Raw genomic sequence first — 27,058 nt, 5'->3', positions numbered from 1 at the left:
GGGCGGCAACTATCGCATATCGACCTCTTCGGCTGTGCGAGCTTGACAGTGTCACGAATCTTCCTCAGGATCTCATAGCCTACGACTCACCAGAACATGACGGCTTGGTTGAACTGGTCGAGAGATGTGGATCTTTTCTTACAATCCGAGAAAGCACGATCTACTTTGTACATCAGTCGGCGAAGGACTACTTAGACACGAGTGGAGCATCGCAAATCCTCATCTTGGACATAGCAGCACAACACAGCTTAATTGTGCAGCGATGTCTTAGCGCCATGTCTTCCAGCTTGATTTTCAAGGAACTGTCACATCCAGGCTCTCTGGCAGACGACCTTCTACCCGCAGACGAAACGGTACTTGCCAGGATGGGATATGTTTGCTGCTACTGGATCGATCACATCAACGATATCTATCAGTTAAAGAGGACTGGCGACGACGCAGTCTGCCTAAAGCAAGCGTACCAATTCTTCATGGATTACTTCATGCCTTGGATTGAGGTTGTAGCCCGACGAAAGGAGATCTCAGTTGTTATTAAGGCAATTCAAGTCTTTCAAAAGGTATGGCTACCTGTGCACGATTGAGCCATGTAATAACTTGAAGCAGACTGTAGTGAATAAAGCTCCCGAGTTTGGCATTCTTCTAGCTGACGCGTATCGATTCCTGAGGTACAGCAAGCACATCATCGAAGAAGATGCCGCACAGCTGTATCTTTCCGCACTACTTTTCTCTCCTCAAAATTCGAGAACTCGGATGAAGCATGCAGGTCGAATACCAAGGTGGATAAAGCTATATGGCAGCGTAAGGCATGAGTGGGGTGCAACCCTACAGACGCTAATAGGTCACTCGGACTCGGTCAACGCAGTGATGTTCTCGCCAGACAGCAGCCTTGTTGCATCGGCATCAGACGACAAGACGGTTAGGCTATGGAACACGGCGACGGGGTCTCAGATAACGGTCCTTGAAGGTCATTCCAACTCGGTCAACGCAGTGGTGTTCTCGCCAGACGGGAGCCTCGTCGCATCGGCGTCAGCCAACGAGACAATTAGGCTGTGGGATACGGTAACAAGGTCTCAGCAGGCGGTCTTTGACGGTCAATCATCCTGGTATAACGAAGTAGTATTCTCGCCAGACGGTAGCCTTGTCGCCTTCACATCAGACAACGAGACGATCACGCTATGGGACGTGGCAACGAAGTCTCAACGGGCGATGCTTAAAGGCCATTCAGAGTTCATTAATGCAGTAGCGTTCTCACCAGACAGTGGTCTCGTCGTTTCAGCATCCTATGACAATACGGTTAGGCTATGGGACGCGGCGACAGGTTGTCAACGGGCAGTACTCGACGGCCATCTTGACCCGGTTGTTGCAGCAGTATTCTCGCCCGATAGTAGCCTCGTTGCATCAGTATCAAGCGACGAAACGATTAGGCTATGGGACACGGTGACGGAGTGTCAACGGGCGGTACTCGACGGTCATTTGGACATAGTCGAAGCCGTAGCATTTTCGCCAGACGGTAGCCTCGTCGCTTCAGCATCAGGCGATAAGACGGTTATACTGTGGGACGTAGCGACAGGATGTGAGCTAGCGATATTCGACAACCACACAAACCCAGTTAATGCGATAATGTTCTCGCCAGATGGAAACCTCATCGCCTCAGCATCAAACGATAATACAGTCAGGCTATGGGATGTAGCAACGCGGTCTCAGCGGGCAGTACTCGATGACCATTCGGAACCAGTCAAAGCAGTGGTATTCTCGCCAGACGGCAGCCTAGTCGCCTCAGCATCAACAGATAGCACAGTCAGATTATGGGACGCATCGACACAGTCTCAGCGAGTAGTACGCACCGGCCATTCAGACACCATCACTGCAGTGGTGCTCTCGCCAGATGGCAGTCTCGTCGCCTCAGCATCTTTCGATAAGACAGTCAGGCTATGGGACACGGGGACAGGGTGTCAGCGAGCGGTGCTCTACGGCCACTTGCGTTCGGTCAACGCAGTAGCGTTCTCGCCAGACGGTAACCTTATCGCATCGGCATCGGACGACAAGACGACTAGGCTGTGGGACGCGGCGACGGGATATCCGCGGGCGGAACTCCACGGCCATTTTGACTTTGTTACCGAAGTAGTGTTCTCACCAGATGGCAGTCTCGTAGCCTCATCATCACTCTGTGGTGGGGTTATACTATGGGATGCAGTGACGGGACTCCAACGGGCGTCACTCGACGATCATTCACACGGGATCAAGACAATAGCATTCTCACCAGATGGAACTCTGGTTGCCTCAGTCTTGGGTAAAATGATTAGGCTATGGGACACGGCGACAGGGTGTCAGCGGGCGGTGCTCCACGGCCACTTGCGTTCGGTCAACGCAGTAACGTTCTCGCCAGACGGTAACCTTATCGCATCGGCATCGGACGACAAGACGACTAGGCTGTGGGACGCGGCGACGGGATATCCGCGGGCGGTATTCCACGGCCATCTTGACTCGGTCAACGTAGTAGTGTTCTCACCAGATGGTAAAGTCATCGCTTCGGCATCGAATGAAAATACAGTCAGGCTATGGGACGTTGAAGAGAAGCAAATCCTCCAAAGCTCATCTACTATTTTGCCTATCCAGTGGCTGATTTTCGAGCCAAATGGGGAACATATCAGTACCAACTGTGGGTCAATTAGACTTGAAACACAGCTGGCTATCGATACCACCCCTTCATGTCGGGCTTCACCTCAGACTTCACGCATTTCCATCCGGGATGGGTGGGTCTTTCTTAACAATTGTCGCATTCTCTGGCTGCCTGTGGAGATGCGGTCCTCGGCTTGGGACTCAAAACACAACGTATTAGCTTTAGGGCAGTCTTCTGGTATTATTTCTTTTATGCGTATTGATGGACCTTAAACTCAATCACTTCCAATTTTTCTTATTTAGTAACTTTACTAGCTTTGTTATTCATTTAATATATCTGTAGTTCGACATCAAACGGATTTGAATAGATGGGGGTCAACAGCAGTTAGGGAGGTGTCTTAATACTCAACCAAATGTGAGCCTGAAGAAATCACGGCTCTTGGAGGGAAGCTGATACGTTCATCATTTTATCCTCTGCTTTTGCTTTAGGTAACTCGATCTGTGGAATAGTACTAATTCTTGCTTGTTGGAATAACATGACTTAGGTCTCAAACATTCCGCAGAGAACCCAACTTATTGGAAAGATCAAGATACGGACCTTTATTCCAACCTGGTCAGAATTGATGCCATAGAAATCTCCCCTTGCAACAACCTATAGAATTTCTTCACTCACCTCATTCCACACCACTAATTTTTTGAGCCAAGTCGAGCTCACAAACCTTATCCTTGCGTATGCGTTACATAGACTACGTTGTTGTCCTAAAGTTACAGCACATCTATAAAGCAAGGGGATCTATCATTAGTTGTACCGTGCCCTATTTCATACCATTTTGAATGTAGTTTGCAGAGAATGGCGATTGGTGAAAGCAAGGGATCATTGCCGTCACAAACCCTAACGCCGCGAAATCAATTACTGTGGCGTGTAGAGAGCCTAGAGTTATTTTTAGCTACCAGACAATCTTCTCTAATTGTATTAGTTTTTTTTTTTTAATTTTTTCTTAGCTAGGTGAGGAGAACGGAGACAAACTCGAAAAATGATACTATTGAGTCCAACAAAGCTTTCAGTCATGCTATTTACTCCCTTGAACCGTCCTTAGTGCCATATTATGCTAATAGAAGAAATTATACCTTTAATCTGGCAAGGAACTTTTATCCGTGTTACCTTACTGCGTGGCTGGAGACACAGTTCAGGAAAACTGTACATAGCCCTAGCCTAACTGTCTCATAATCTAGGAAAGATCGGCGGTTTGTTGATCAGGAACTCGTCATACCAACGTCAGCAAGGATTCAATCTACGGAGCATGAGGAGGCATTTGCTGGTAGGACGATAGTGGATACCTGTCCTACCCACAAGACGTCACAGCATAACCCAAGGATTGAATCTAACCTGGTGTCATAAGGGGGTTTTAAATTGTCCATATCGGATTATCACAGATATTAGGCAGCTTTTGTAGTGCTTGTGTATTGCCTTAGTTTGAAGCAAGGGCCTTAATAGCAACGATGGAATGTATTAGCGATACCACAAACAAGTTGATTATGCAGACAGCCCAGCATGTCAATATCCATACTTTGAAACTCCGAATGAGGGTGATTCAAAATTCTGGTGCAGAGCTCCCTTGCTCTTGATATCCGAGGTGAGCTTCCTGGCTCCGGCCCTCCACGAGGCCGGCTTCTCCGATGATAGGTTCGTTCTCGCCACGACAGTCAGTCTAAAGAAGTCTGGCTACGTCACCCTTCCCAATAGCAATATGGAGGTCATTCGGCCCGCGAATGCAACCGCTAGCAACATCCTCACCGATCTGAAATCCCTTTCGCATACTCTCGAGTTCACGGTGTTCATGAAACCCAGTGATTATGCCCGGGCTGGATCCAAGTGCGTTTCTGACCACCTGCAAAATGATGCACTCAACCCGCTCGGTCTTGTTCTTGCCGCCAAAGTTGGCGCCAGTTACGTACCTCTCGACTGGAGCCGCTGCGAGCTGTTTGGGACTGGTAAGAAAGCCCGTCGTCATAGAAACAAGAGCCTTTCACGGAATGTGCGCCCACTAAGCTCCGTGGCACCCCCTCCGCCTTACCATAAGCAAAGCACAGCGGAAAATGCACTTCCGGTTGTATGTGTGCAGCGCAGCCCCAGCTGCGACGTCCCACCAGCTTTGCCCTCTCCGAAAGCCGTGGCGTCCGCCGTGGTTCCCGACACGCTAGTCGCTCCCCTCTATATTCCACAGCCTCCCGCCCTCGCCCCATCCCCAGGCGCGGTCATCACTCGCGTCCATCTCGAGCACAGCCTCGCGCTATGGACCGCCCAAGCCTGCACTGTCGATCCCGCCGTCTACCGCCACCCGCGCCTGTACCCCGCTCTCCGCGCCGCTCCCGCCTGCTGAGGTGCGGCCATAGAAACTAATCAACCCTGACCCAGCGCTTTCTACAATAGTGACCTGCAATAAATCGTCTAGGCACGGGTGATTATCCTCAACTGAATTTTAAACACCAACTTAAGCAGATACATGACTGTTAGCGCGTTGCGATGTAGTATGCGCCTTAAGTAACAGTGGAAATCTCCTTCTAGCCTTTGCCCAATTTCAGTACTCTTCATAAGTCTCCAAGATTTTTTGATGCTCCCTTTTGGCCACGCTGAGGACGAAATTGCGACAGATGTTACAGGAGTCCCACCCAGAAGCTAGATGCTCAGCTCTGTATCGACATTCATCGATCAGCGGTTCGGCCACAGCAGCGCGTCCCTTCTTCTTCTTCTTTTTCTTCTGCGCAAGAAATTCATTCCAACAATCATCTTCTACTGCCGCTTCGGCTAGGGCTGCAGGGTAGTCGTCAGCCGCTGTTTCCTCGGCAGCTGGCTCCGGCGATTGTCCAGCGTCTGCCGACTCTGCGGATTGTGCATCTGCATTGCATGGGTCCGGCGCTAGACCGTCGTCTACTATTACTTTATGAGAACGGTATCTACAAATGTTGCAAAAAAAAAAAACTAGACCCAGGGAATACTTACAGGCAGACTCAGCGGGCGGAGCTTCGGCATCAACTTCATCGAGATTGCATGAAACATCATTTTCCTCACGGCTGCAAGAAATGACTGACAAAGAACTATGTGTGAGCCCTTCAGACTGGGCCGTCTCCAGCGAAGTAGAACACTCCGCCTCGGCAACCGGCTCACCTGGAGGCACCGGCATGTAGTACGACTCTTCCTCAAGGCCGTTCTGGGCTCTGTCGGTGTTAGTCTGACTCATTTCCGCGAACAAGACTGCGGTGCTGTTCAGCATGGCTCTTGCGAAGCGTGATTCCAATTCTTGGTGAGGTGTTGGATCTGGAGTGTTGGCGTATGCCAAGAAGGTCCTCCTGAGGGTCTTCGCAAGATAGGTTGCAAGCCACTCGTCACTATCACACACCTCGGAAAAAGCGGCCTCGATGTGCTTCAGTATGTATCCGACTGGCACGTCCGAGTCGATGGCACACATCCGTTCAGTGGCCAGGAACTGCAGCTTCTGTAGCTCGTACTTCCCTCCTGTGACGTACAGGCTCAGTGCCCTCTTATGTTCCCTGATATTCCTTGCCATCCAAGTTGTTTCACCACTCCAAAGAGTCTCATATTGGCCTGTATGGAGGAAATGCACAAATGGATGCGCGATGTCCGGATCGATGTTAGGGAGATAGGCTGTTCGGCTGCTATCTCGGCAGGCCTTAGCAGAAGCGATGATAGATGGGAGAAGAGCACCTGGGATTTTATATTGGACTCGTTCTCTCCCAAAGTAAAGTGTTGCAGTCGCGCTCGTGTATGGACTAGACTGTGTTAGGACAAATCTGTTCCCACAACTCTTATGAATGGAGTTGGCGAAGTGGCAATAACGTACGAAGTTTTCGACCGGCAATCTTCAACAGTTGCTTGTGGAGTACTGGTTTTTGGCGGCGTAATGTTTTCAGAAGCCTGGAACATTGGCGCTGGCTCTTTAGTTGAAGAGAAAGAGCCCATTTCTGCCAACAACGCTCTTTTTGCATTTTATTTTCCCCTTCTCTTCTTTGTAAGAGGTGGTCCAACTTCAATGTTCGAATTCAATGAATTTGAATGAACGATCACCCGGGCTTAAGTTTGGCGAAAGAAGTTCAGACGGAAAGAAAGTTTAAGTCGTGCTTAGTGTCCTACCCCGCATTTGGATTCAACCTAGCGTGTCAAGTCTGCCTTTGTCCAAAATGGTTTTTCTAAGTCTGCCCAGGAGCTTGGGGTTTTCATCAGTGCATGCAAACTTGCGATCTGAAATAGCGATGAGTATCTCAAACCCACTTGACTTCTGCCTGGCGCCTACACACCTGCTTAGCACGCTCAGCTTATCGCTTCTTGCGGAACGCATTTGCTTATCGTGATACCCATCAACATGGCTATTGGTTGAGATAACACAATATCTTACCTTCGTGCGGGGAACGGAAGCTTTTGCCTGATAGCTAGAGCCATCAAACTTTCTTGCACGTGCTGCCTCTGGAGGCCTCCACCTTATTCGAAAGGGTTACGTAAGCCTCTAGAAAGAACCGTAGCACTTACCTCACTCTAAGCATACGACAAAGTTGCAAAAAAGACGAAAACCCTATCCTTACAGACCCTCTTGCGAATTTCCTCTACGCTATGATGATGATGATGATGATTGGTACATTCCCTATGGCCTCCACCGGCCATAGGTCCAGGGAGCACTGTTATATGCTGAGCTGAACTGGGATTCCGGTTCATTTGAGACCCGGTACGCTATATACAACGAAAGCAACCCTCCCTCCGATCCAAAGATCTGAATCGCGGGCGCAAACGAATGTACTAATAGAAAGGTGAAACAAAACGCAAGGAATTAAAGAAAAGAAAAAAAAAAGAGAGGCGTAAATTAGAGCTATACTTCGCATACTCCTCATGCCGTCCCCTTCAAGGTAACTTCTTGAGCGCTGTCAATCCGTCGGCGTTGATCGGTCTTCAGTGACCACTCCTCCTGTGGTGCAGGAGCTGGGTGCATCACGTGAGCAAATAATGAAGCTAGCCGTGTACACTCAAAACAGATAACCGGAAGCTACTCCTTCAGCGGCAGACTTCTAATATTCATCAAATCGCCCACGCACGGTGCAGATGGTAGCCACTAGAAACGACGGAAATCGAAAAGAGGGCTGTTTACAATAAAGCATAGGTATCAAGGCTTTTTGGGGAGCCCGTTCAGGTGGGGACTGATCAGCTGGTCTCGTGGAAGGGAGCTGCGGAAACAGATGGCAGGGATGATTGGTCGGACGATTGCATAGGAAACCGCGATGAAGAGTAACAAGAGGGGACAAGCGACCGGAAAATTAACGAAATGTGTTTGCACGGGAATTTTTTTCATTCAACTTTCACCGGAGCAACGGAAGTTCGCACTTGCCTGGCGATATAGTTTCTAATCTTACATGCACTCTTACCTAGTATCGTTCGATTTGTTCCAGCTTATCGCACCCCGAGTCTAGTAGCTTACGGAATGCGGAAGTGCGGGATAGTGGACCAAATACTTTGCCTTTTCCCGGATCACTCACGGAACAAGGAGCCACCTCATTGCTTTGATGAAAAGGACAAGCCGAAGAATTTAGTTTCGTTTGACCGAGCTGCCACGTCGGAAGGCCAATGGATTCTAACGAAACAGCGTCTTACTCCAAGTGCACGTTGAATCGGATTCTCACGGATGTACTACTCTGCCTTCACATGTAACAGCTCAAATCGCCAATCAGGCTTGATAGTGGTACACCTGAGGGCACACATATGAGATAGATGCGACAATCGCATTGTTGGTAGCGATCTCAAGACAGCTTCGTATAATACGAGCATGTCCCGTTCCCTCGGCCATTGTCAACATCTGTTTAGACCAGCATCTTACATGCCAATTTCTTCGCAGTGCCACAACGCAAGAAGCCGAGATCTACCGACGCGTGTGGGTGTTGCTCACCAGGAGCGCAGACCCCGGGTGGACCCCGAACGAGCCCGCAACAGCGTCTTCTGAGTCGTTTTTACGAGCCACTTGTCCTTCTCCGTACCCTGGGCCAAACGAGAGGCGAGCGCATCTCTCGGTTAGCACGTGGGAACCCGGCCGATCTCTCGAATTGCCAGCTACGCAGGACTTTCCTTGACTGCTTAGCGTACACCTGCGACTACGAAAAGGGCGGTGATACGGTCACATCAATCGCGTTAGAGGCAACGCCGCAAGGCCCGGTCTTTTGGGCTAGCGTAAACAAAAATCCTGGTCAAAGGGTGACAAACTTCCTACACAGAACTTTGGGGAAGCTACGGGATATGGCTAAGCCCCAGAAAAAATTGCATCCGAAGTGGCTCGATCACTATCCAGGGACTTCATTCTCTTTGTCCGAGGCCGGATTAAGAAGTACTGGTCATGCCTGGCTCGGTGCCTGCAAAGTTGTTTCACCTTGCTATCTAGGCAAGGTCTTGACAACGGTATGTTCAAAGCCTGATTGGCCCTTGGTGATGAACTAACGAAACAAGATCAAGAGCTCTTTTCCTGGCTTGAAATTTTCAAGTTCGATCCTGCGGACCCATCCCTGCTTTGTCAGTCGTGCTACGAAGCACGGAAATCACCTCAGATGAGCCAGCTTGGCGTTTGGAGCCAGAAGCACCTATACTGCAACGACAAAAATCTACGATCGAATCCGTTCAAGCAGGCGAAACACTACATAGGATGGTTAGACTTTCATTTTAATGCTACGACGTACTTGATTGCTATCGCCGGAAGGCTCCCTTACCTTTTCGAGGGCTACGAAATCCGCTGTGTGAAAACGCCACCACCTTCATATCACCCACCGCCGACAGATGCTAAGACAAAGTTGGATAGCACTGTCGTTCGCATGTGATGGATTTTGCGCTTGATCAGTGGAATAATTGATGAATGAGTATATTGATTGTTGTTTCAATCTTGAACCCGAAGTCGTCTCAGAATGAGTGACTATGCTAATAAACTTACCCAATAACAAACAACGGAGGTGATTGAGCTCAGGTTCCATCATCTTCCAAGGTTTTGGAAACTTGCAAGGTCCAAATGTAGTTGCGCCGCTGTTGGCTTGTTGATTGGTCGACTGGCGATCGGTCATGGACTCCGGCTAACCATGGTTAACCGCGTGATCAAGCAAGGCATTACAGCGGCAACGCTGCAGGCTTTGTATAGCTTTAAACGTCAGATTAGAAATTCCATGTTGCACCACCTTCATAGCTTTCCCCCAAATCTTGCAAGACGAATAGCCCAATATTCTCTAGAAGGGGACGGAGATGGTTTCAGAAAAGATCAGGGCATTAGCCAGGTCGGTCAGGTTCCCGCACGACCTGCGATGTTATCAAGTTGCCATCGGAACCTGAGTCTCTGTGTGAATGCGGGTACGTTGGCCTGTATGGCATCGACAGGAAGCAGCACCGGTGAGTCGAATAAGATGAAGGTCGAAATCGTTTGCGGTGGTTCTACGAAGAGACGAAGGAGGCACGGTCTCAGCAGTTTATCTCTCCTAGCCACGCCTAGAAATACAACGAGGTGATACATCTGATCCGTATATTCCCTATGACATTGCGCTATTACCTATGACAACCTCAGACTTCCCTTGCTGCCCGTAGTTGTTGGGACACGGTAGCCTTATTCTGTGATCCCATTTGTAATTGTTGGGAACGCGCACTCGAGGTGCAGGCAGATGAGTCACAAAGGTGAGCTAGAGCAATGCATGCCAAAACGGATACATTTAATGGTTTCACCAAATCTGCAAGGACAGACCGATGACAGTAAATTTTTTCCTAGAAAAGCGTCATTAGGAAAAAATGGTTCTTGGCATATGCCCTGACCCTTGCAGAGCTTTTCTAATTATGTAAGGGGTTTAACGCATTATCTTAGAGTTATGTGGCATGAGCTGTGGATGACATTATAGAGGCATCCTTGACTTATAAGCTGGTCTCTGAAGGATTTCTCCAGCTCTCATTCTCAATCTCGGCTTTTCATGAGGACATGTGTTTGACACCAGATGAGCATACCTATAGGATGGACAATTCACCTCAGATCAAAAACACGGCAGTGGAAGGAGAAATTTGGGAAACCTCGTATGCACAGACACATACACTTAAATCACGAGATTCTTGCAGACACTGACAAACTCTTAGTCCATATACTGTTCCGATTGTTCTCGTGATCGGATCGAATCAACACAAGTATACTGTTCCCAAAGCCTTCCTACCAGACTGTCTGTCTAGCCGAGCAAACACTTCAAAAAGACTCCCACTATCAGACATCGACGATGACGTTGCGCACACTTTTGTGCATTTTCTTCATACTGGGATGTACCAAACCCTTAAATTGCGCGGTTTATCCTTTGAGGCTACGGCCATTCAAGAACACCGCCGCAGTCTTTTGGCCTACTCAGTGGCGAGAAGATACCGAATGGAGAATCTCGTATCAGTCGCCCAGCTCGAGATCACAGTCAAAGACAAGAGCTTGCCAATTTCCTCAGTTCTGGAAAACTTGAAGTTCACATTTTCAAACTTGGACGTTGAGGATACCTGGCTCGAGCAGTACCTCCAGCGCAAGATCAACGATGCCAACGACGCTGATGGAGCACTTCTGTCGAGCCCGATGCTGTCCGATTTTTATCAGCCAGGGTTCGAAAGAGCCTTATTCAAAAGCATCGCAAATCTCGGCAATAGAACTGGGATCTCACCTCAGGCAAGTGTCGCTGATCCAGAGGAGAATCGCGTTAGTTTTAACATATTCAAGCCGGACCGACTCCGACACGCCTCAGAAATGCCCTCACTTGGCAAGAAGCCGCTGTGTAGGGAAATGAAGCTCGAAGACGTGGAGGTAAACTGTGAGACAGGGACTCCGACGTAAGTTGTTCCAGGATGTATTATTTGAAAAGTATTCGTGTGCTGATAAAAAATCAGGCCAAAGAGCCCGGTTTCTCTAAAGGACCTCACAACTGCCATACCTCATGGTTACTCTGATGCATTCTTGAATGCCACGGATGAAACCTCATCTGTAGACGATCACTCTGAAGGATTTGTCGCCGTGTCAACACCTACAACCGAGACCGATTCAGGAGCTGTTCTAACCGGTGAAAGTAAAAATGATCGAGAGAAAACCGACTCTATCCTCGCACCAATCGAAGCACTCCTTGGTTTTCCTCTCTTTGAAACGCGCGGAGTCGTGCCTTCATGCCAGTCTTGTCAGCGATCCTGCGAGAGGCGAATAGTCAGGTCAAACAGTAGGAACCATGGTCGGCCATACTATATCTGCGTCGACTGTCCAGCATACGACGGAGTTCCGAACAATTTCGGCAACTGTGACCGATGGACGACCTGGGATGATAGCATCGGCGTGGATCCATCAAACCCCAAATGTTACTGTGGATTTCAGAGCCGCCAAGACCGTGCCTTGCATCGAAGCAAACGACCAGGAATGGGGTTCTGGACTTGCGCATCTGGGGCTTGCCAGTACTACTCAACATTTCGTAGCGGAACAGTTGATCTTGAGGGCGACCAGGCTAAGTTGGAGTACGACTCTGAATTTGAACCTTGGCTACTATAAAATTAAGCCTTCCCCTTTCCGTTCTAGCTTTGATGATGTAATCTGCGCTTGGTCAGTCCAATAATTGATGAATTAAGTGTGTTTGTTGTCTCAATGTGCTTAGTGTTGGAGCCCCAAGTTGCCACTTAATGAATGACTAAGCTAATAAACTTATCCAGTAACAAACAGGTGATTGAGCTCATTTTCCACCATTTACTTTTCAAATAAGGTTGAATCAGAGGAATCAACCATTGAACAATGACTTCGTCATAGAAAATGATAGTAGAAGAGAAACCAAAGTTCTGTTTGCACTTTTCGGGGATTTGCGGTGCCACGCGAACACTGCGCCCATCGCCGTACCCGAACCCTCATGTCGTATGTATGCCAACGACCAAATACTACTTGTTGCCTAATATTCGATTAAAGCCAAAGAAACAGTTACGGGCAATAAGGACTCACACTTTAAGACTTTCACCTCTTCCGTCCTCTCTTCGGCCGCCCCCAGTTTCCATGATATTTATTATGGATCTCACGCAACAGCCATTTCAGAAGCCGGCCTATGTAAGCATCTTCGGTCGGAAAGTATCGTCGGTCTTATATTGTATAGTCGTTCAACCGAGCCTCTGGTCTGAAACGGTGCACCGACGACTGGGTCCGCAAGCCGTCGAGTAGATCGACCAAGTTGACATATGTTTCGACAACCACATAAGCCAGCTGTAAGCCATTACACTCCATCTATGTGGCTACTAGAACACGCCTTAAGACGATCTTCCGCATTTGGTAGTATAGGTACAATACCTATTTACACACAAAGCCGGCCCCAAATCTTTATCTCTCGAAAGGCCCTTTTCAGCCGTCCAAGGCTCGATTGAACGAGCTTTTCATCCTCTTCCGTCTTAAGTACGATGCTTACTTTAGCTACATCGATTGAGTTCCCCGCATCGATTGACTTCCTTTATAGCTTCTTGATTCCCAAGCACTGACAACTACCGCGTAGGAACATCTCTTAAGACTTGCAAAATCGTCGGTGGCGTTGGTGAGATCGAGCTCGATCGTAGGCGGTATTACTGGAGGCTTAGGCTCGGTCGCATGGCTCGTGCTTACGAAAACAGTGGCAGTGGATGGTTGGCTTGCCGTGGTGGAAATCACAGTGGTCAGGGCATTCTAGAGACGCGAAGTACATCGCGACACGTTGGCGGTCGTGTATCCGCTCGCACTATCTTCTTTAGCTAATATTGCAAGGTCTGGGAAGTTGAAGCGGTGTTGGGAAATCCAGTTTATGACGGTCCCTTTGTTACGAGGTAATACCTGGAAAGTGCTGAGTCGAGATTGGTTGGTTTGCAGTAACCCCTCCTGTGGTGCAGGAGCTGGGTGCATCATGTAAGCAAATGGTCCGTGCAGTGACACGACAACACTATGGACGATCATAAGAACATCAAAGACCGCATTACTACTACCATCCCGCGACTACTTGGTCTATTTCAGCGACAAACAAACTCACACGAGCCTGGTAATTCGTTTTAGCGAATAGGCGTGCGCTACTAATGCTATTGATGTTGCTGTTGCTGTTTATCGTACTGGCACATCGTCTTCACATCTCAGGCTGCGAACCCGTCGTTTATTGCGCGTTATCTTGCTCAGCTATGGCTCCGCTATCTTCTCCCACTAGCCTCTCAGCTTGTTACGCCCCTCTGCCGCCCTTCTACCATGCTACTTACAAGCAGACATACGTTCGCACGCCCGACTTCACTTCGCGGTACAGGCCTGTCACTTTCCCTCTCCATCCTTCCCCTGTCTCCCTAGAAATGTCTTTTACTCTAGCTGGGATTTGATACCAGACCCTTCTGGAAGTCTCTTATTATTATTTCGTCTAATGGCATAGATGTGTAGCTTGATTCTCTTAGGTTCCCTTGAACCAACCCATTCAATCAATCGCACCCTTCGTTGCAACTCGCCTGACATATGCTGTGTCCGTACTGAGTCAACCCTTGTAGCGGTGGGTTGGAGTATATATCTTAGGATTTGGGTCTTTTGGTTAGGGGCTCTGCTGACGCCAAAAAGCTTGTTCGTTTTATTTGTGTGATTCGATGGCCTCGAATACTGCGAATCGCGCTGTCGTGGCCACGTAGCTCCGAACAATTTCCGCAGCTTGCACGTGAGCGCCAAGCTTACTGGCACGTTTGGCGCGACTTTCTCTCTACAATACACCACACTCCTCTAACAACATCCATCCTACAACGCCTTTCCTCATCTCTGCAATTTTGTTTCTCTTCTGTAGCGCACGCTCCATCCCGACTCGCTCGTTCACATCGCCGCTCGGCTTGTCTCCGCGTTTCCGCGCCTTCGCGTCTCCGCGCCTTCGCGTCTCCGCATCTCCGCACCGCCGCACAACCACATCTCCACCGACCGCATCGCCGCATTTCCATCGCTGCAGCAGCCATCGCCGTGCAATCCTCTAGATCGCGTCTCCGACAAGCGCAGTCCTCCAGCCGTAACCCTCCGCCCGCGCCGCAGTGTGAGACCCCCCTACGGTCGCCGCAAGGCGTTCGCGCACACACACACATAGACACACACACAGACGCCAGAGCTGCTCTCGCGCTTCGCAACAACCTGGTACGGCGGATGGGGCTGTGGCTGCGGTGCGCGCTCCTAGCGGTGAAATGCAGCGCCTTGTTTGTCGTCTGCGCCGTCTTTTTTTGGGACGCGGCGGACCAGATGGCCAAGGTAGCGTCACTCTGGGAGCAGGCCTGCCTTGTGCACCTCTTGTCCGGCGGTTCTGGAACGGAGGTGCAGATGCACCTCTCCATTTACGGGTCATTGAGACCCGTCTCCATCGTCTGGTGTTTGCGTGCCGGGCAGGGCCGGTCGGACCGACAACCTCCGAACCTCAACGTCCGGACGCGTGGACATTTCCGCTTGGAGGGGTTTCATCGCTTCTTCATGTCTTTACTTTAGTCCCGATGCTGACGGAATGTCCAGATAATGACAACTTACAACCGAGCCAAGACCGACGGTTAATGGTTGCCCCATCCCGAGTTTTCCACCTTCCGTGACCTTGATTCCATTTCTGCAACCACCCGTGTCAACTCATCATACAGCCCATTAAGCTAGCATTGCATTTGTCGTTATCTACCCAGACCTCGCAGTTGACCCACGCCATCTATCTCTCGTCTCGCCACGCGGCTACTGACCACGCTGTGCCATCTCTTCGCGTCGTTCGCTCAGGATCCTCACATGCACTGAGCTTCCTCTGCGGCTTCGTGACAGGTGACCAGTCGCTGTGCCAGTACCTCGCTGTTGACCCTCGCGGCTACCGACCACGCTGTGCCATCTCTTCGCGTCGTTCGCTCAGGATCCTCACATGCACTGAGCTTCCTCTGCGGCTTCGTGACAGGTGACCGGTCGTTGTGCCAGTATCTCGCGTAGGATTGGCGTGACCCTGGTTGACTTGTTGGGGTTCTATCTTCTGCGAAGCCTGGATTGCTTTGTGCGCATACCTTTCCTGAATCCGGACTCTGTGTTCTACGCCGGCTGCACTGGAACTCGTTGAGTCACGGCTACTCGCAAAGCCTGGGTGGGTGGCCGTCCGACATGCTCCGTGTCGGGGTTATTGTTTGTAGTCTTCTTTGAAGTACCAAACCTGACATTTACTTAGTACTCTCTACCGAGGAAAAGCTGCATGCTTGAGGCCATGGAGAACCTGAAGATCAAAAATGGCGCACTCGAGCAAATACTTGCGAAGCGAGTTCTTGTCGGATACGAAGACCCAGGAACTGGTAGCTACCAACATGTTGGACGCCTCTCGGATCCGCAAGATGCAGAGAAGATCAAGTTCAGTCTGCTCATCGGTCGTGATGTAGAGACGAAGCAAAAATACATCATCTACTTCCACCTGCCGTTCAGAACCCGCCATGTGTCCAAGAAGCCCAAGAATTTGTACCTCATCATCCCCGTCGAGCAACTCAAAATGTCTATCGATACTGTCTCTGCTGACAAGCTCCCGGTGACGACCATGGTGCAGTTGAAGAAAGATGATGGTTTGGAAGATTCCCGGTCTTTTCTCAGCATCAGATTGGATCTTGGATGCTCTTCTTACGCAGTAATGCCTACCTTATCAAGACCAATGGAGGCCCCACTAACCGGCGTACCTGGCCAACTGCTGTCGCACTTCAAATCCCTGTCAACCGTCAAATCTCTGGATATCTACCTCAACGACGGTGACGGGAACGAGGAACTTCTGGCATTCCAGGAGAAGCTTCAGACCAACTCACTCACCTCCCCAAGGCTAGACATGGTGCACATGTACGAGGGAAGTCTGGCTGGAACGAATAACTGGGACCAGTACCCCTGCGGCGAAGACGTCGGCAACCACATCGTTTGGAACCCTGTCCTTGAAGACAAGCCCCCAGCCTACGACGACGTTGTTGCCGAACCACCAGCAACCGGCTGGTCTGACAGCCAGAACGACCAGAGTTCCGACCACGTAAGCTTCGCGAAATCCCCCGGCGGCACCCACTCGCTGTACTGGCGCAACCGCCCTCAACCCCGCAGCAAATGGATTCGCGCCGTGGACGCCGGCCAGCCCGATGCGGATGCGATATCGCGCCTCCGCTCCCGGAAGCGCAGGGCAGTCGAAGAGCCCGGCCACGCGGACGAGTACCTATCACCGGGCCTCCGCACCGGCAGCCCCACCGAACCTGACAGCTCTCCCCTCGCTGCCATGCCGGGTGTAGCAGTTTCCATGGACAAGTCACCCAGCCCGCACGCGCAAGCGGTCCAAATGCACGAAGCCATCATAGCCTCTCTCTACCGCCGCAACACCCTCGGCGCCCTCGAACTTGACTTCTCGCTGCTAAAAAAGCCAAGCCTCTTCATCGAGCTCCAGGAATGGCTGCTCAAGATGTGGGAGTACGACCACCACGCGCATGCGACGTATGCCCGGGAACTGTTCAAGCTGGGGTCGTACGCGCGGCTGAGCAAGCTGCGGCTATTCGATGCGGCGATGGCCGAGTTGCAGGAGAAGTTCTTCAAGGCTGTGACTGACTCGATTGCGCCGTGGAATCAGAATCAGGCGAGGGCGGATTTCCGGGAGCAGTGCGGGGGTGTGGCAGAGTGGTTGAGGGGCAGCGTTTGTCGGAATGCGGTCATGTTTATGGCGAAGCCATTGGTTGATTTGCGGAGGGCGGCGGCGGTGGCGGAGAGGGAGGGAAAGGGGGAGGGGGGCAGGATGCGGGCGTTTTATGAGAGGAAGGCGGAGTGCTGCGCTATTGCGTTCTATGCGTTTGGGGATGTGGTGTAGTTGTTTAGGTTTGTTCACTATGCTTGAAGGCATAAGGCATGTCGTGGAACTGGTAGCACGACGTATTTTTATTATTACCGGTACCTGCCTGTTGAGAGTAGAGGACTTTAGAAGTGGCGGGGATTGGCATGATGCCTCCGGCTTACTTTTAGTCAGCTAATAAAAACAGTTGTGGCTCCATCGTGTAGATACGTTCCTGTTGGCCTGTCTGTGCCAGGGCATGGTTTCCACCAATGGATGGATCCGGTGATACGATGAATTAGCAATCATACATTTTGGAATGTATTCATCTCATTATAAATGAGCAAAACGTGTATAATTGCGTCAATGCAATGATTCACGTCCACTTATACGTAGAGCGAAGGGGAACAGAAGCCTTTCCTGCTTTATATGTTGTCAATGCGACAACGAACCCAACGCAGAGTGATGCTTCAGCAATTACTAGCATCCGATAGGCTCACTACCAGGCCTCTGTTTTGGCAAGACGCCTTACCAAGCAAGACAAGATCATCTTGCAAGACGATCCTCCGCCGGCGTCTTGTATTACAAGACGATCTAGCTCTAGCGTCTTAGTAAAACGCGTCTTATCTTAGTGATCTTAGACTAAGACGATTTAAGATCATTTATATTGGTAATATATAATCTAACTAATTAAATAATTCTTGCGAAGACAAGGAGAAGGATTAAAATATATTATTATGTATTACGTGTGTAAAGCTTAACTACGGCATAATAAGACTAATTAACTAGTATTTCTTAAAACTTTAAGAGCAATATATGTACAGATATTAGTTAAGCGACGCTACTTCAATTGCTTCAAAAGGGTCTTGAGCGGCAAATTTTACTGAAATGTCAGGCGCGCAGTGTATGGTGATCGCTTTACGATAGCATGTAAAAGGGAGTTGGTAATATGCCATGGGATCGAATTATTTCCCTGAAGAAGTATTCTCCGTTAGCCTGCAGATGCATATTCTCCGCTTTGTCACCACTGTTAGGTTCTCCACCTTTCACTCACATCATAATTGGGTAGGCGGTCCAGAGGCTCGAGCGTGCCAAATCAGCCATGCCGCGAAATACCTCCCAGTGGCTTCCGCAATGGCCTCCTTGACGGCTCTAAACTGTGATAGTTGGACCCTATGAAACGCTCTCTCTTCCCAGATTGTCAACTCTTTACGCAAAGGGAAAGAAAGGTCCCATCGATAGACTAACCAGTTTAAAAGCAGAAAGATGTGGTCGGCGAACAGTATTCAGATAAAAAAATACCATTCTAGTCTAGTGATATCTGAAGAGTGTTAGAAGCAACATCATTAAAAAAACTACAAAACTACCAGCGCCAAGTACGATCTCCCAACCAGTTCATATGAGCTTCCTGACTGCTACAGCTATGCCGATAAGAAAAAATTTTTTAAAGAAACCTTCTTAGATCAATATATTCTTCGACATACAACCCATGGAACTTCCAATCTCTAAGCTGAAGGTTGACTTTGTAAGACTGCATGGGCCTGAGGTTCCTAGTTGAGCAACCAGTAAATCCGTACCAACTAATATTCTCAAGACTTACTTTTACGATCGGATGTGGCTAAGATAGCCATAGTTGCTCAACATATTTTGAGACTTAGTGGCAGAGGGATATTGGAAATTAAAGGACAGGAGTACTACGTTCTTGACGAAATTCGCGCTTGGTCGGTCAAATATTTGATGAACTGAGTGTCTTCCTTGTTATTTCAATCTATTTGGTGTTTACATCTCAGGATGAGTGAGTAAGCTAATAAACTTATCCAATGACAGACAGCGAAGGTGATTGAGCTCATATTCCATCAGCTTCTAATCCAACTCCCACTTCCACATAGACGACTGCCACGGCAGAGAATGGTAGCATTTTCAGGCCTAACCTTGCGACATCGACGATACGCGCGCAGCAGCTGCTGTCGCTCTTGCTGTAGCATTTCGCAGATGTAGCAGACGTCGCCTACTGCTGCTGCTGCTGCCGCCGAAGCACCCGTATAAGACGCCGCTGAAGTACTATCGTGGCTTCTTTACACGTCCGAGCTAGCTAAGACCTCTCCGCCGATCGGCGTTGGAGGTTCAGCATATCGTGACGCCACCGGCCATCCACCCGCGGCACGCAGCTGAGCGAAAGGAGCTTGTCGTGCTTGTCCGCGCCCTCGACGTTGTCGATGTCACAGATACCGTCGTGGTCGTGTCTGAGAATATTGGACGGATCCATCATCACCGCTACAACCCCGCGTTGGTGAGCAGTCCCTTCAGCGGCGGAATCGACAAACTTACCACTAAGCACCGGATCCCGTACCACCGGCCTCACGACTTGGCTTTGCAAATAGTATACCGCGCCACCCGTCAACGTCAACATCGCGTTCAAAGCCAGCCACAACCAGACTCTCCAGGCCGTGACCTCTGCCTGGACCAAATGAACGCGTTCGTACGCAGTCGTGGTCAGCTTATCCGGGCCGTTTAGAAAATACGTCGTCGCGCTCCATACGCCCTGGTATGCTACGTCCAGGATGTTCTTGACGTAGTTCTCGGACCCGTTCTTGAAGTCCCATCCCGTTCTATTCATCATGTTGACCTGCATGACGGTCTCGGGGACCAGTGCAAGAGAAAATTCAACAAGCGGATCTGGTCCTAGAGTGTCGGGCTTCTGGCATTCTGCAAGCGAGTCGGCGACTATCCTTGCTGAGTCTTGGCAGGAGACAACGCCGGCCTCGAAAGTGACGTTTGCAACGGCGATGCAGTATGTCTTGTTGTCATTGTCTCCGAATGGCCTCATGTGGAGATATTCTCGAACTGGTAGGTCAGAAGGCCTGTCGGTCACGGCTGTAGATCAGCGTGGAAGACCGTCGTTTTCTGGGTTGTGCTGGAAAACATAAAGGGCAGCAAACGTCTGCGCTGCAACCGTGTGAGGTTGCGGGAGCTTCTTCGTAGGTATACTAGAAAAGTCATTTCGGCGTGTCAAAGCCACTGCACCAGAGAAACTGTACAAAGGATTAACACTTCTGCTATAGTTGAACCAGCCGGAATCGCGCTCGTGAACTGCTTTCTTGATGTCCTGTGGTACTGATTGTAGAGTATCAAGCCAGTTGAATTCAGAGATGCGTAGGTGAGGCATTTTGATGTTCTCCAGAAGACTGCCAACAGGGATCCCTCGGAGTTCGGGAACAAATCTGCGAGGATGCTGTAATAGTTTCTTCCCTCCAGAGATGTCGGCATTCATGTCAGCGATCGTTGCACCTGTTCCTCTTAGAAGCTGGTTGCTTGGTGACAACCGTCCAGGTTTGAAAAGAAGGAGGCGTGTCCAGCTACTCTCTATTCGGGCCGGGACAAAAGCCGTAGTCACTTGAGCAGGTCTGCCCTGTTGTGACTTCAGGCTGTCGTCTGGAACCCATGAAATTGCACCAGACAGAACTGGTGCAGCCAATTGGGCAGACCATGCGAGGATCAGAGATAAGGATATCCATGCGATCAGTCTGCTCCGAGGAGCAAGAGGTCCGATATTGTACGAAATCTGAGTCGATAGCTGAGAGAACGTGAGACCTTTGCGTTCAAGAGCGATGAACGCGCAACGCCAGGCAAGCATGCCCTGCAAAGTTGAACAAAAGATACCAGTAATCTTGAGGCCAAGTGAGAGAAGTGTCGACACGTCCGATTGTGTGAGGAGATAGCCGGCTGTCTTGCGCACTGGGAATGCACGCTGGTTGAGCAGTGATCCCAGGACGACTATACAGATAATGATGGACCAGAGAAGGTGAACAGAGAAGTACCACCATGCTTTGATGAACGACCAGTATTTTGAAGGGGTTTTTAGTGGCTTGCACTGATGCTCCTGTGTGCGCATTGTCTCGTCGGTGTTCGAAAGCATGTATTCGTGCTCTGACATGGTTGTGATTTCAATGAAAGTGTTGTTCAGGATGACAATGGGATAGGGTTCGGGCGTAATGGAGACTTAGAAGGGTTGAAATTCAAGGGGGATTTATATATTCAAGAGATTATCGTAGAGCTCAACTCACAATAGCTACTGAACAGTAATTTTTAAGCGCCTGCGAGGCTTTGTCCATTGTCTCCAGCCACAGTAATTTGCGCGTGACAAACTGTTTCCTATTCTGATCATGATGCCGAAAGATTTAGAGAATGACATCTCGTTTTGTTTCATTCTGGGACAATCTTGTCCAATACTTTCATTCTATGTAGCTTCTGATACGTGGTTCTTGATGAGGCGGCAATTTAAATCATACACTACATACCGTTCACTTTTCGTCTTGGCGGATCCTTTGTTTAGTGTGGCGTCTATTGCCGCCGCAATCAAGTGAAAGAAGGCGAATGTCTCTGCCTTAGCCCCTACTTACAGCGGCTAAGGTCTGAGCATGGACATACATACATCCAGCTGAGGCTTGACAATGAAAGAAAAACGGCATTGCTGTGCGTAGAAGGTGGGTAGCGGAGAATTGGTCTATCTATCAGCTGGTGCCTCACATTTGCGCCAGTAAACAAGCCCGAGCAAAAGACAACGGGGGGTTGCACGCTAATCGGAAGGCTCTGTAGGGATGCGCTACACCTAATAAAAGTGATCGTCATGACCTGCAGCTGAAGGTTTATTAATAGATATATGTAACGTCACACAAGCGAGTGCATCACTCCAACAATTAAAACCACTCAAATCCTGAATAACTCCACAACGCCCTGCTGAATCAGCTTGCTATAACATATATTTCACTCTGTAGTATCTCTTGCATCTTTTTGACATTTGTGAGAACTGTGTCCAGTTTCGCTGTATTTTCAACATCACCGATGCTTCACTGCAACCCTTCTTGACCGTGCGCTACTCTGGCGTATTTCCTGGGAAATCTGCTCAGAATAGCAGCTTTATTAATTAGGTACTGCCCTTTCTGAACTGTATGAGCCCCTAGTTTCTTAATACGCTTTATTTTCTTCCGCACTTTCTGCGTTGTGTTGCGATCTTATTTGCCTAGTGAAGATTCGCGACTTCCGCCTGTAGAAGAACAGCCCAATGCGCTATTATTTGAGCCCCCTTGGTACGCTGATCAAGGGCCTTATTGATTGGTGCTAGTGGGCTATCTTGATGTCTTGCAATTCAGCCCTAAATCAGCTTAGTCTGATGGGCCAACTCGGCTAGGTTGTGTGGTGTTTGAGAGTTCCATCACTTGAGGGAGTGTTTGCGTACGAATCTTGACGTCAAGCTTAGAAGTTACGGCTTCTGAATCGAGTGGAACTAATCTTGCACCTCTGAATCCACCTGCTATGTTCTTTTGCGTAAACGAAGCTTCAAATGCAGCTTTAAACGCGGGGAGAAACTCGAGCCTCGTAATGTGGTTGATGTCCGCATTAGTTCTTCAACTCGCTTTCCGTCCGCCTTCTTAAGTGGTGCAAAACAGCCTAAATCAAGCGGGTGAGAAGGCGGGATGAATGCGCAGGCATGTAGAGCGTGATAATCTTGTGTTCCTGGCAGAAGGCGTCGAACTTGGCTGAATTATGGTTTGCGTAGCCGTCAAGGATCAGACGTCACTATGCTCCAGTTGTACGCTCCTTTGTGTGCTTTTCGAAGTGTTGCAGCCACTGCAGACCAAGCTAACACATATGGTCGAATGAACTCGACCCTCAAATTAATTGGACATGGGTCCTACTTTAGTACTAGCTCTCCTGTCTTCTCCGCCCTTTTCTCGCCCCACTAAATTTCTGCTGCTCGCCTTTCGTCCAACCGCCTATTACCGAGAGTAGTAGAATGGAGTTTCTTCCGTCTCAATTCATTATTTTATATACTTGACTTGATCCAGACCTCTAAGTGTGTCGCGTCCGGGCGCGCAGCAGACGCATAGATGCCCTCCGCGCCTTTCATCTCTCTCTCCTACCTTTGCTATTAACTTCTTTTCTAGCAAGTCTTACCTCTAGACCTCTGCTCGCTGCATAAAGCACGTTTGACAGAGATTGACTTCCTCGATTACCGGAAAAGACTATAGCATGCTGATATTCAACTACGCGCCTTCGCCTTTCCCAGTAGCCCACTCGCATTTGCCTGGCTGAACCAACTTCGGTCGATTGCCTCGGTCTTACGCTGTAAGAACAATTTCGGTCGCATTTGCGTCCGTATTTCAGAGTGTTGGATTCGATGAAAGGGATTTCTGCTCTGTATAAAGCGTGCTGGGCGTTGGATGAACCGAAATCTCAATGCAGGTTAGCGTGGATCAGCGCTCCTTGTACCTGTACTGCCTCCTGCTACTTCTCACCCTATTTTGTAGGCAACGCGCGGCAATATTCTAGTACTACACATTGAAACAGTCATCTTAGGGGCCTCACTTGATGTACGTGCATCTTTGAATCGTTGCCGAAGGTGATGCTGTTAGACGACAGAACGGTGAACGTAACAATAGCGAATGCTGTCCCTACCGTCACTAGAAGCGCAAGACCATCTTGTTGGGGCACATCGCAGTCGGTTAGACGCAGGCTCGGCCGCAGTGCTAGCCCGGATATTACCGACCACCTGGAGCGGCACGCATCGGTGACACTCGTCGGAGGCCAGACGGTCTCTTATCTCAGAACGCGACGTGTTTGCCGTGAACATGTCAACTCCACACTAACCCCCTAAACATCCAAAGCTTTTGGTCATTGATGGGATTCGGGCCTGTTCAGTCAAAAAAATGGATGATTGAGTGATCGCAACCCACGACTGAAAGCTCAGTCCTTCTCAAAGCAAACAAATCCCTTCTCTAACCAGCCGTCACACCGCTACAGGGACTGACAGCACTCGGGAGGTGGTCATGAAGGGATGGTATGAGAGGGGTATATGAAGGATGGCTCTATGTTATATTTCTTTTCTCACCTTTCCTGCGTGTTGCTTGATTTCCTCTACTTGTACTCTCGTTTGCGTCTGCGTTTTGGATCGTCGGACTAGAAGAGACAGCTTCTTTGTATACAGCGTGCTGGGCCTCGAATGAACCGGGATTCCAATGCAGCTTAGCGCGGGTAGCGTTCTTCGTCCCTATGGCCCATGGAGGCCGATGGGGTGTATGAATCATCATCATCATCATCAAGAGCAAACTCCTCTGCTCTGCTCTGTGGCAAACCATGCCAAAAAAAACACAGAGCATACAGAGCAGCGTAACCAGATCGTCAACTCTCCTATATGTATATCAACCACACTCCTTAGATAGCTTTGACCTTTGTGGTCAACTTCCTGAATTTACTTCAGCAATAGAATTTGGACTCTATTGGTAACACGGCCTTCGCATGCGCAGTGCTCAGTCGCGATACTCACCCACTTCGTTCTCGCCCTCTGCTTGTACCCACTCAAGGAAAGCCCCTTCGACAGGGCTCCACCCTCTTTGGTGTTTGGATCCTTAGAGGCAGAGGCCCGCTAGCAGGGTACAGGTTACCTTTCTAACCAACCGTTGCCGTTCGTCTGGTTCTCTGCCTGGCCTTTAGTATAGCTAAACCGCCTTCTTTGCTGCCTTTCCTGCTGCTTCGTCTCCCTTCAGCCCTGAATGGGCTGGCACCCAGACGAACCAGGGTAAGTCCTTGCGTGGCAGTCTCTTCTATCACCTTATGGATCTCTCACACGATGTGTTGTGTTTCTGTCCGTCGTGCTCGATCCTGGTTTCCTCTAGGTCCTTCTGGCTGTTCTGTAGTCTAAGCCGTGCGCGGGCGGCTGGAGAAACATTAGATTCTGCCGCTGGAAGAGCAGCTTTCAATTAAGCCAACTTCATTTGTTGCTCACGTGATGCACCCAGCTCCTGCACCATACGAGGAGCAGTTACTGAAAATCATTCGAGCGGAAATAGACCAACACCTGAATACAACTCATTGCAATGGAGAGAAACCACCAGAATCACCATGCTTCGGTGGGTGAATTTCTCGACCCTATAGTGTCGGCGGACGAAGATGATGAGGATTGGCGCCGACATACCAACTACCGCGCCGTCCACACCGGCAAATCAACAGGACATTGAAGGGCTCGCACGACCACCGCACCTGAAGTGCCTACAGGTTCGACCTTAGATTACGTAATTGACTTGCTCAATGTCATCGTTACACAGATGACTGGCCTGCCGAGCAGAATCAAGAGCTTGGAGACAAGAGCAAGCGCTTGCGCGAGACGTCTGAGGCAATGCAGGTCAAGATGGAAGAATACATGAAGAAGACGGAGAAGCAGATGACGACACTCGTGGAATCGATGCGCAGGAATCTGAGCTCGCAGTCCCAGATCAACGCTACGTACGCGGATATGCTCTGAGGAGCTGATGAAACTCGGTCATACGAGCCTCAAAATGGGAACCAGTCCACGAAGCTGATGATGAGTTTCTTGGTAATTCTTCTAATTAACGAGTAGCGTTAGCTACAGACATTTACACTACAAGAAAGCTTAACCAAATCAGGAATCAGGCAGTGATCAGCCAACGATTGGGCTCACATTCCATCAGTCTTTCCTCTGCTTACCATTGGGTAGTATATACCGTCATCTACCCCCGGAATGCCGGATAAGTAGGCTTGTAACATCAGTCCGGACTTTTTATACATGTCTGGTACTTGTTGTCATAGTAAACAAATGCCCAGTCGTATGAAACACCTGCTGAGGAAAAGTTTGAGTTCTCGTAGAAGACATTTTGTCATTGTCGCTACACAATAATCCTCCCCTAATTGACTGCATAAGAATCATTTCTCCAGTGCTCCTCTGCCCATTCTAGAAGATGATCCCATCACCATCTCCCCACCTCTATCAAGATCTTGAGGAGCCTGCACCCTACTGCTTCCTACCGCAAGAAACCCAGGCTTCAGGGTCAGCATCGCGCTTGACTTTCCCGCAAGAAGCCCAGACATAAGCCGGCGCCGCCTCAGCGGCGTCACGCTTGTCCTTGCCGGCGCTGACTGAAACGTAGGCGGGAGCCTCCTCGGCGGGAGCGGCGGCGGCGGCGTCACGCTCGTCGACAACGGCATCGATGATGGGGTTGGCCTTCGGGTCGGCGATGGCGGCGGCGATGGCGGACGCGATAAGGGCGGAGAGGGTGATGGCGGTGGTGAACTTCATTGTTGTTGATGTTTGTTCTTGTTGTTTGTTCTTGTTGTTGTGTTTGGGCGGGTTTGTGCTGCACGGGGCGGCGTCAGTGGTTGAGTCCCCTTGTTGGTGTTCATATAACGGAGAGCTTACTGTAGTAGAAAGATCTGGTGCCGTCACTGGGAGATGAAGAGAAGAGCTGGTGGAGCGATGATGAAGCGTTTTGGAGGCGTGAGAGAGGGGACTTTATACCACCTTGCTTCACTTCGTGATAAGTGCCTCAAGTCATTCTAAAATTTCCTGCTGACTATCCTCGGAGTGCCTTCAGATGCATCTGGAGCTTCTAGCGCCGCACTGCTCGTATCCCAACGACTACTGCTATCCCCGGCGGTCACGGACGTCCAGACAGTCGTCAAAGATCGGTTCCGCACCTTCCAAATTGCAACAACGCGAGGGATTCTGCAATAGAGCTGTGCTACATTACGGTTCGATTCTGCACCAAGATCCCCAACATTGCGTGGTAGATGTTGGTGGCTTGAAGTGAAGCGGCCGACTTAACCGTCTCCCTAGGGATCATTC

General features: G+C 49.7%; 5 protein-coding genes across 5 annotated transcripts; 3 read left to right on the top strand and 2 right to left on the bottom strand.

Moving 5' to 3' along the window:
- Window positions 1-4,367: 4,367 nt before the first annotated feature.
- Window positions 4,368-5,000, top strand: LTHEOB_12887 (uncharacterized protein; the record flags this gene model as incomplete). The annotated part of the gene is made up of 2 exons (XM_035509803.1): window positions 4,368-4,611; window positions 4,870-5,000. The coding sequence occupies 2 exons, from the start codon at window positions 4,368-4,370 to the stop codon at window positions 4,998-5,000; spliced, it is 375 nt and encodes a 124-aa protein (XP_035363371.1).
- Window positions 5,001-15,840: 10,840 nt separating this feature from the next.
- Window positions 15,841-17,460, top strand: LTHEOB_12886 (Cytochrome p450; the record flags this gene model as incomplete). The annotated part of the gene is made up of 1 exon (XM_035509802.1): window positions 15,841-17,460. The coding sequence occupies one exon, from the start codon at window positions 15,841-15,843 to the stop codon at window positions 17,458-17,460; it is 1,620 nt and encodes a 539-aa protein (XP_035363370.1).
- Window positions 17,461-19,513: 2,053 nt separating this feature from the next.
- LTHEOB_12885 (uncharacterized protein) lies at window positions 19,514-20,248 on the bottom strand (the record flags this gene model as incomplete). Its single annotated transcript, XM_035509801.1, has 2 exons — window positions 19,514-19,695; window positions 19,750-20,248. The coding sequence occupies 2 exons, from the start codon at window positions 20,246-20,248 to the stop codon at window positions 19,514-19,516; spliced, it is 681 nt and encodes a 226-aa protein (XP_035363369.1).
- Window positions 20,249-24,971: 4,723 nt separating this feature from the next.
- Window positions 24,972-25,720, top strand: LTHEOB_12884 (Zinc finger cchc-type protein; the record flags this gene model as incomplete). Its single annotated transcript, XM_035509800.1, has 3 exons — window positions 24,972-24,997; window positions 25,439-25,473; window positions 25,524-25,720. 3 exons carry the CDS (start codon window positions 24,972-24,974, stop codon window positions 25,718-25,720), a joined length of 258 nt encoding a protein of 85 aa, XP_035363368.1.
- Window positions 25,721-26,227: 507 nt separating this feature from the next.
- LTHEOB_12883 (uncharacterized protein) lies at window positions 26,228-26,512 on the bottom strand (the record flags this gene model as incomplete). The annotated part of the gene is made up of 1 exon (XM_035509799.1): window positions 26,228-26,512. The coding sequence occupies one exon, from the start codon at window positions 26,510-26,512 to the stop codon at window positions 26,228-26,230; it is 285 nt and encodes a 94-aa protein (XP_035363367.1).
- Window positions 26,513-27,058: the final 546 nt, after the last annotated feature.

Source organism: Lasiodiplodia theobromae (assembly GCF_012971845.1).
Source record: "Lasiodiplodia theobromae strain AM2As chromosome Unknown scaffold_81, whole genome shotgun sequence".
NCBI classification, from domain to species: Eukaryota; Fungi; Ascomycota; class Dothideomycetes; order Botryosphaeriales; family Botryosphaeriaceae; genus Lasiodiplodia; species Lasiodiplodia theobromae.
Note: the sequence above shows the minus strand (reverse complement) of the source record. Positions and strands in the feature narration are given on the sequence as shown.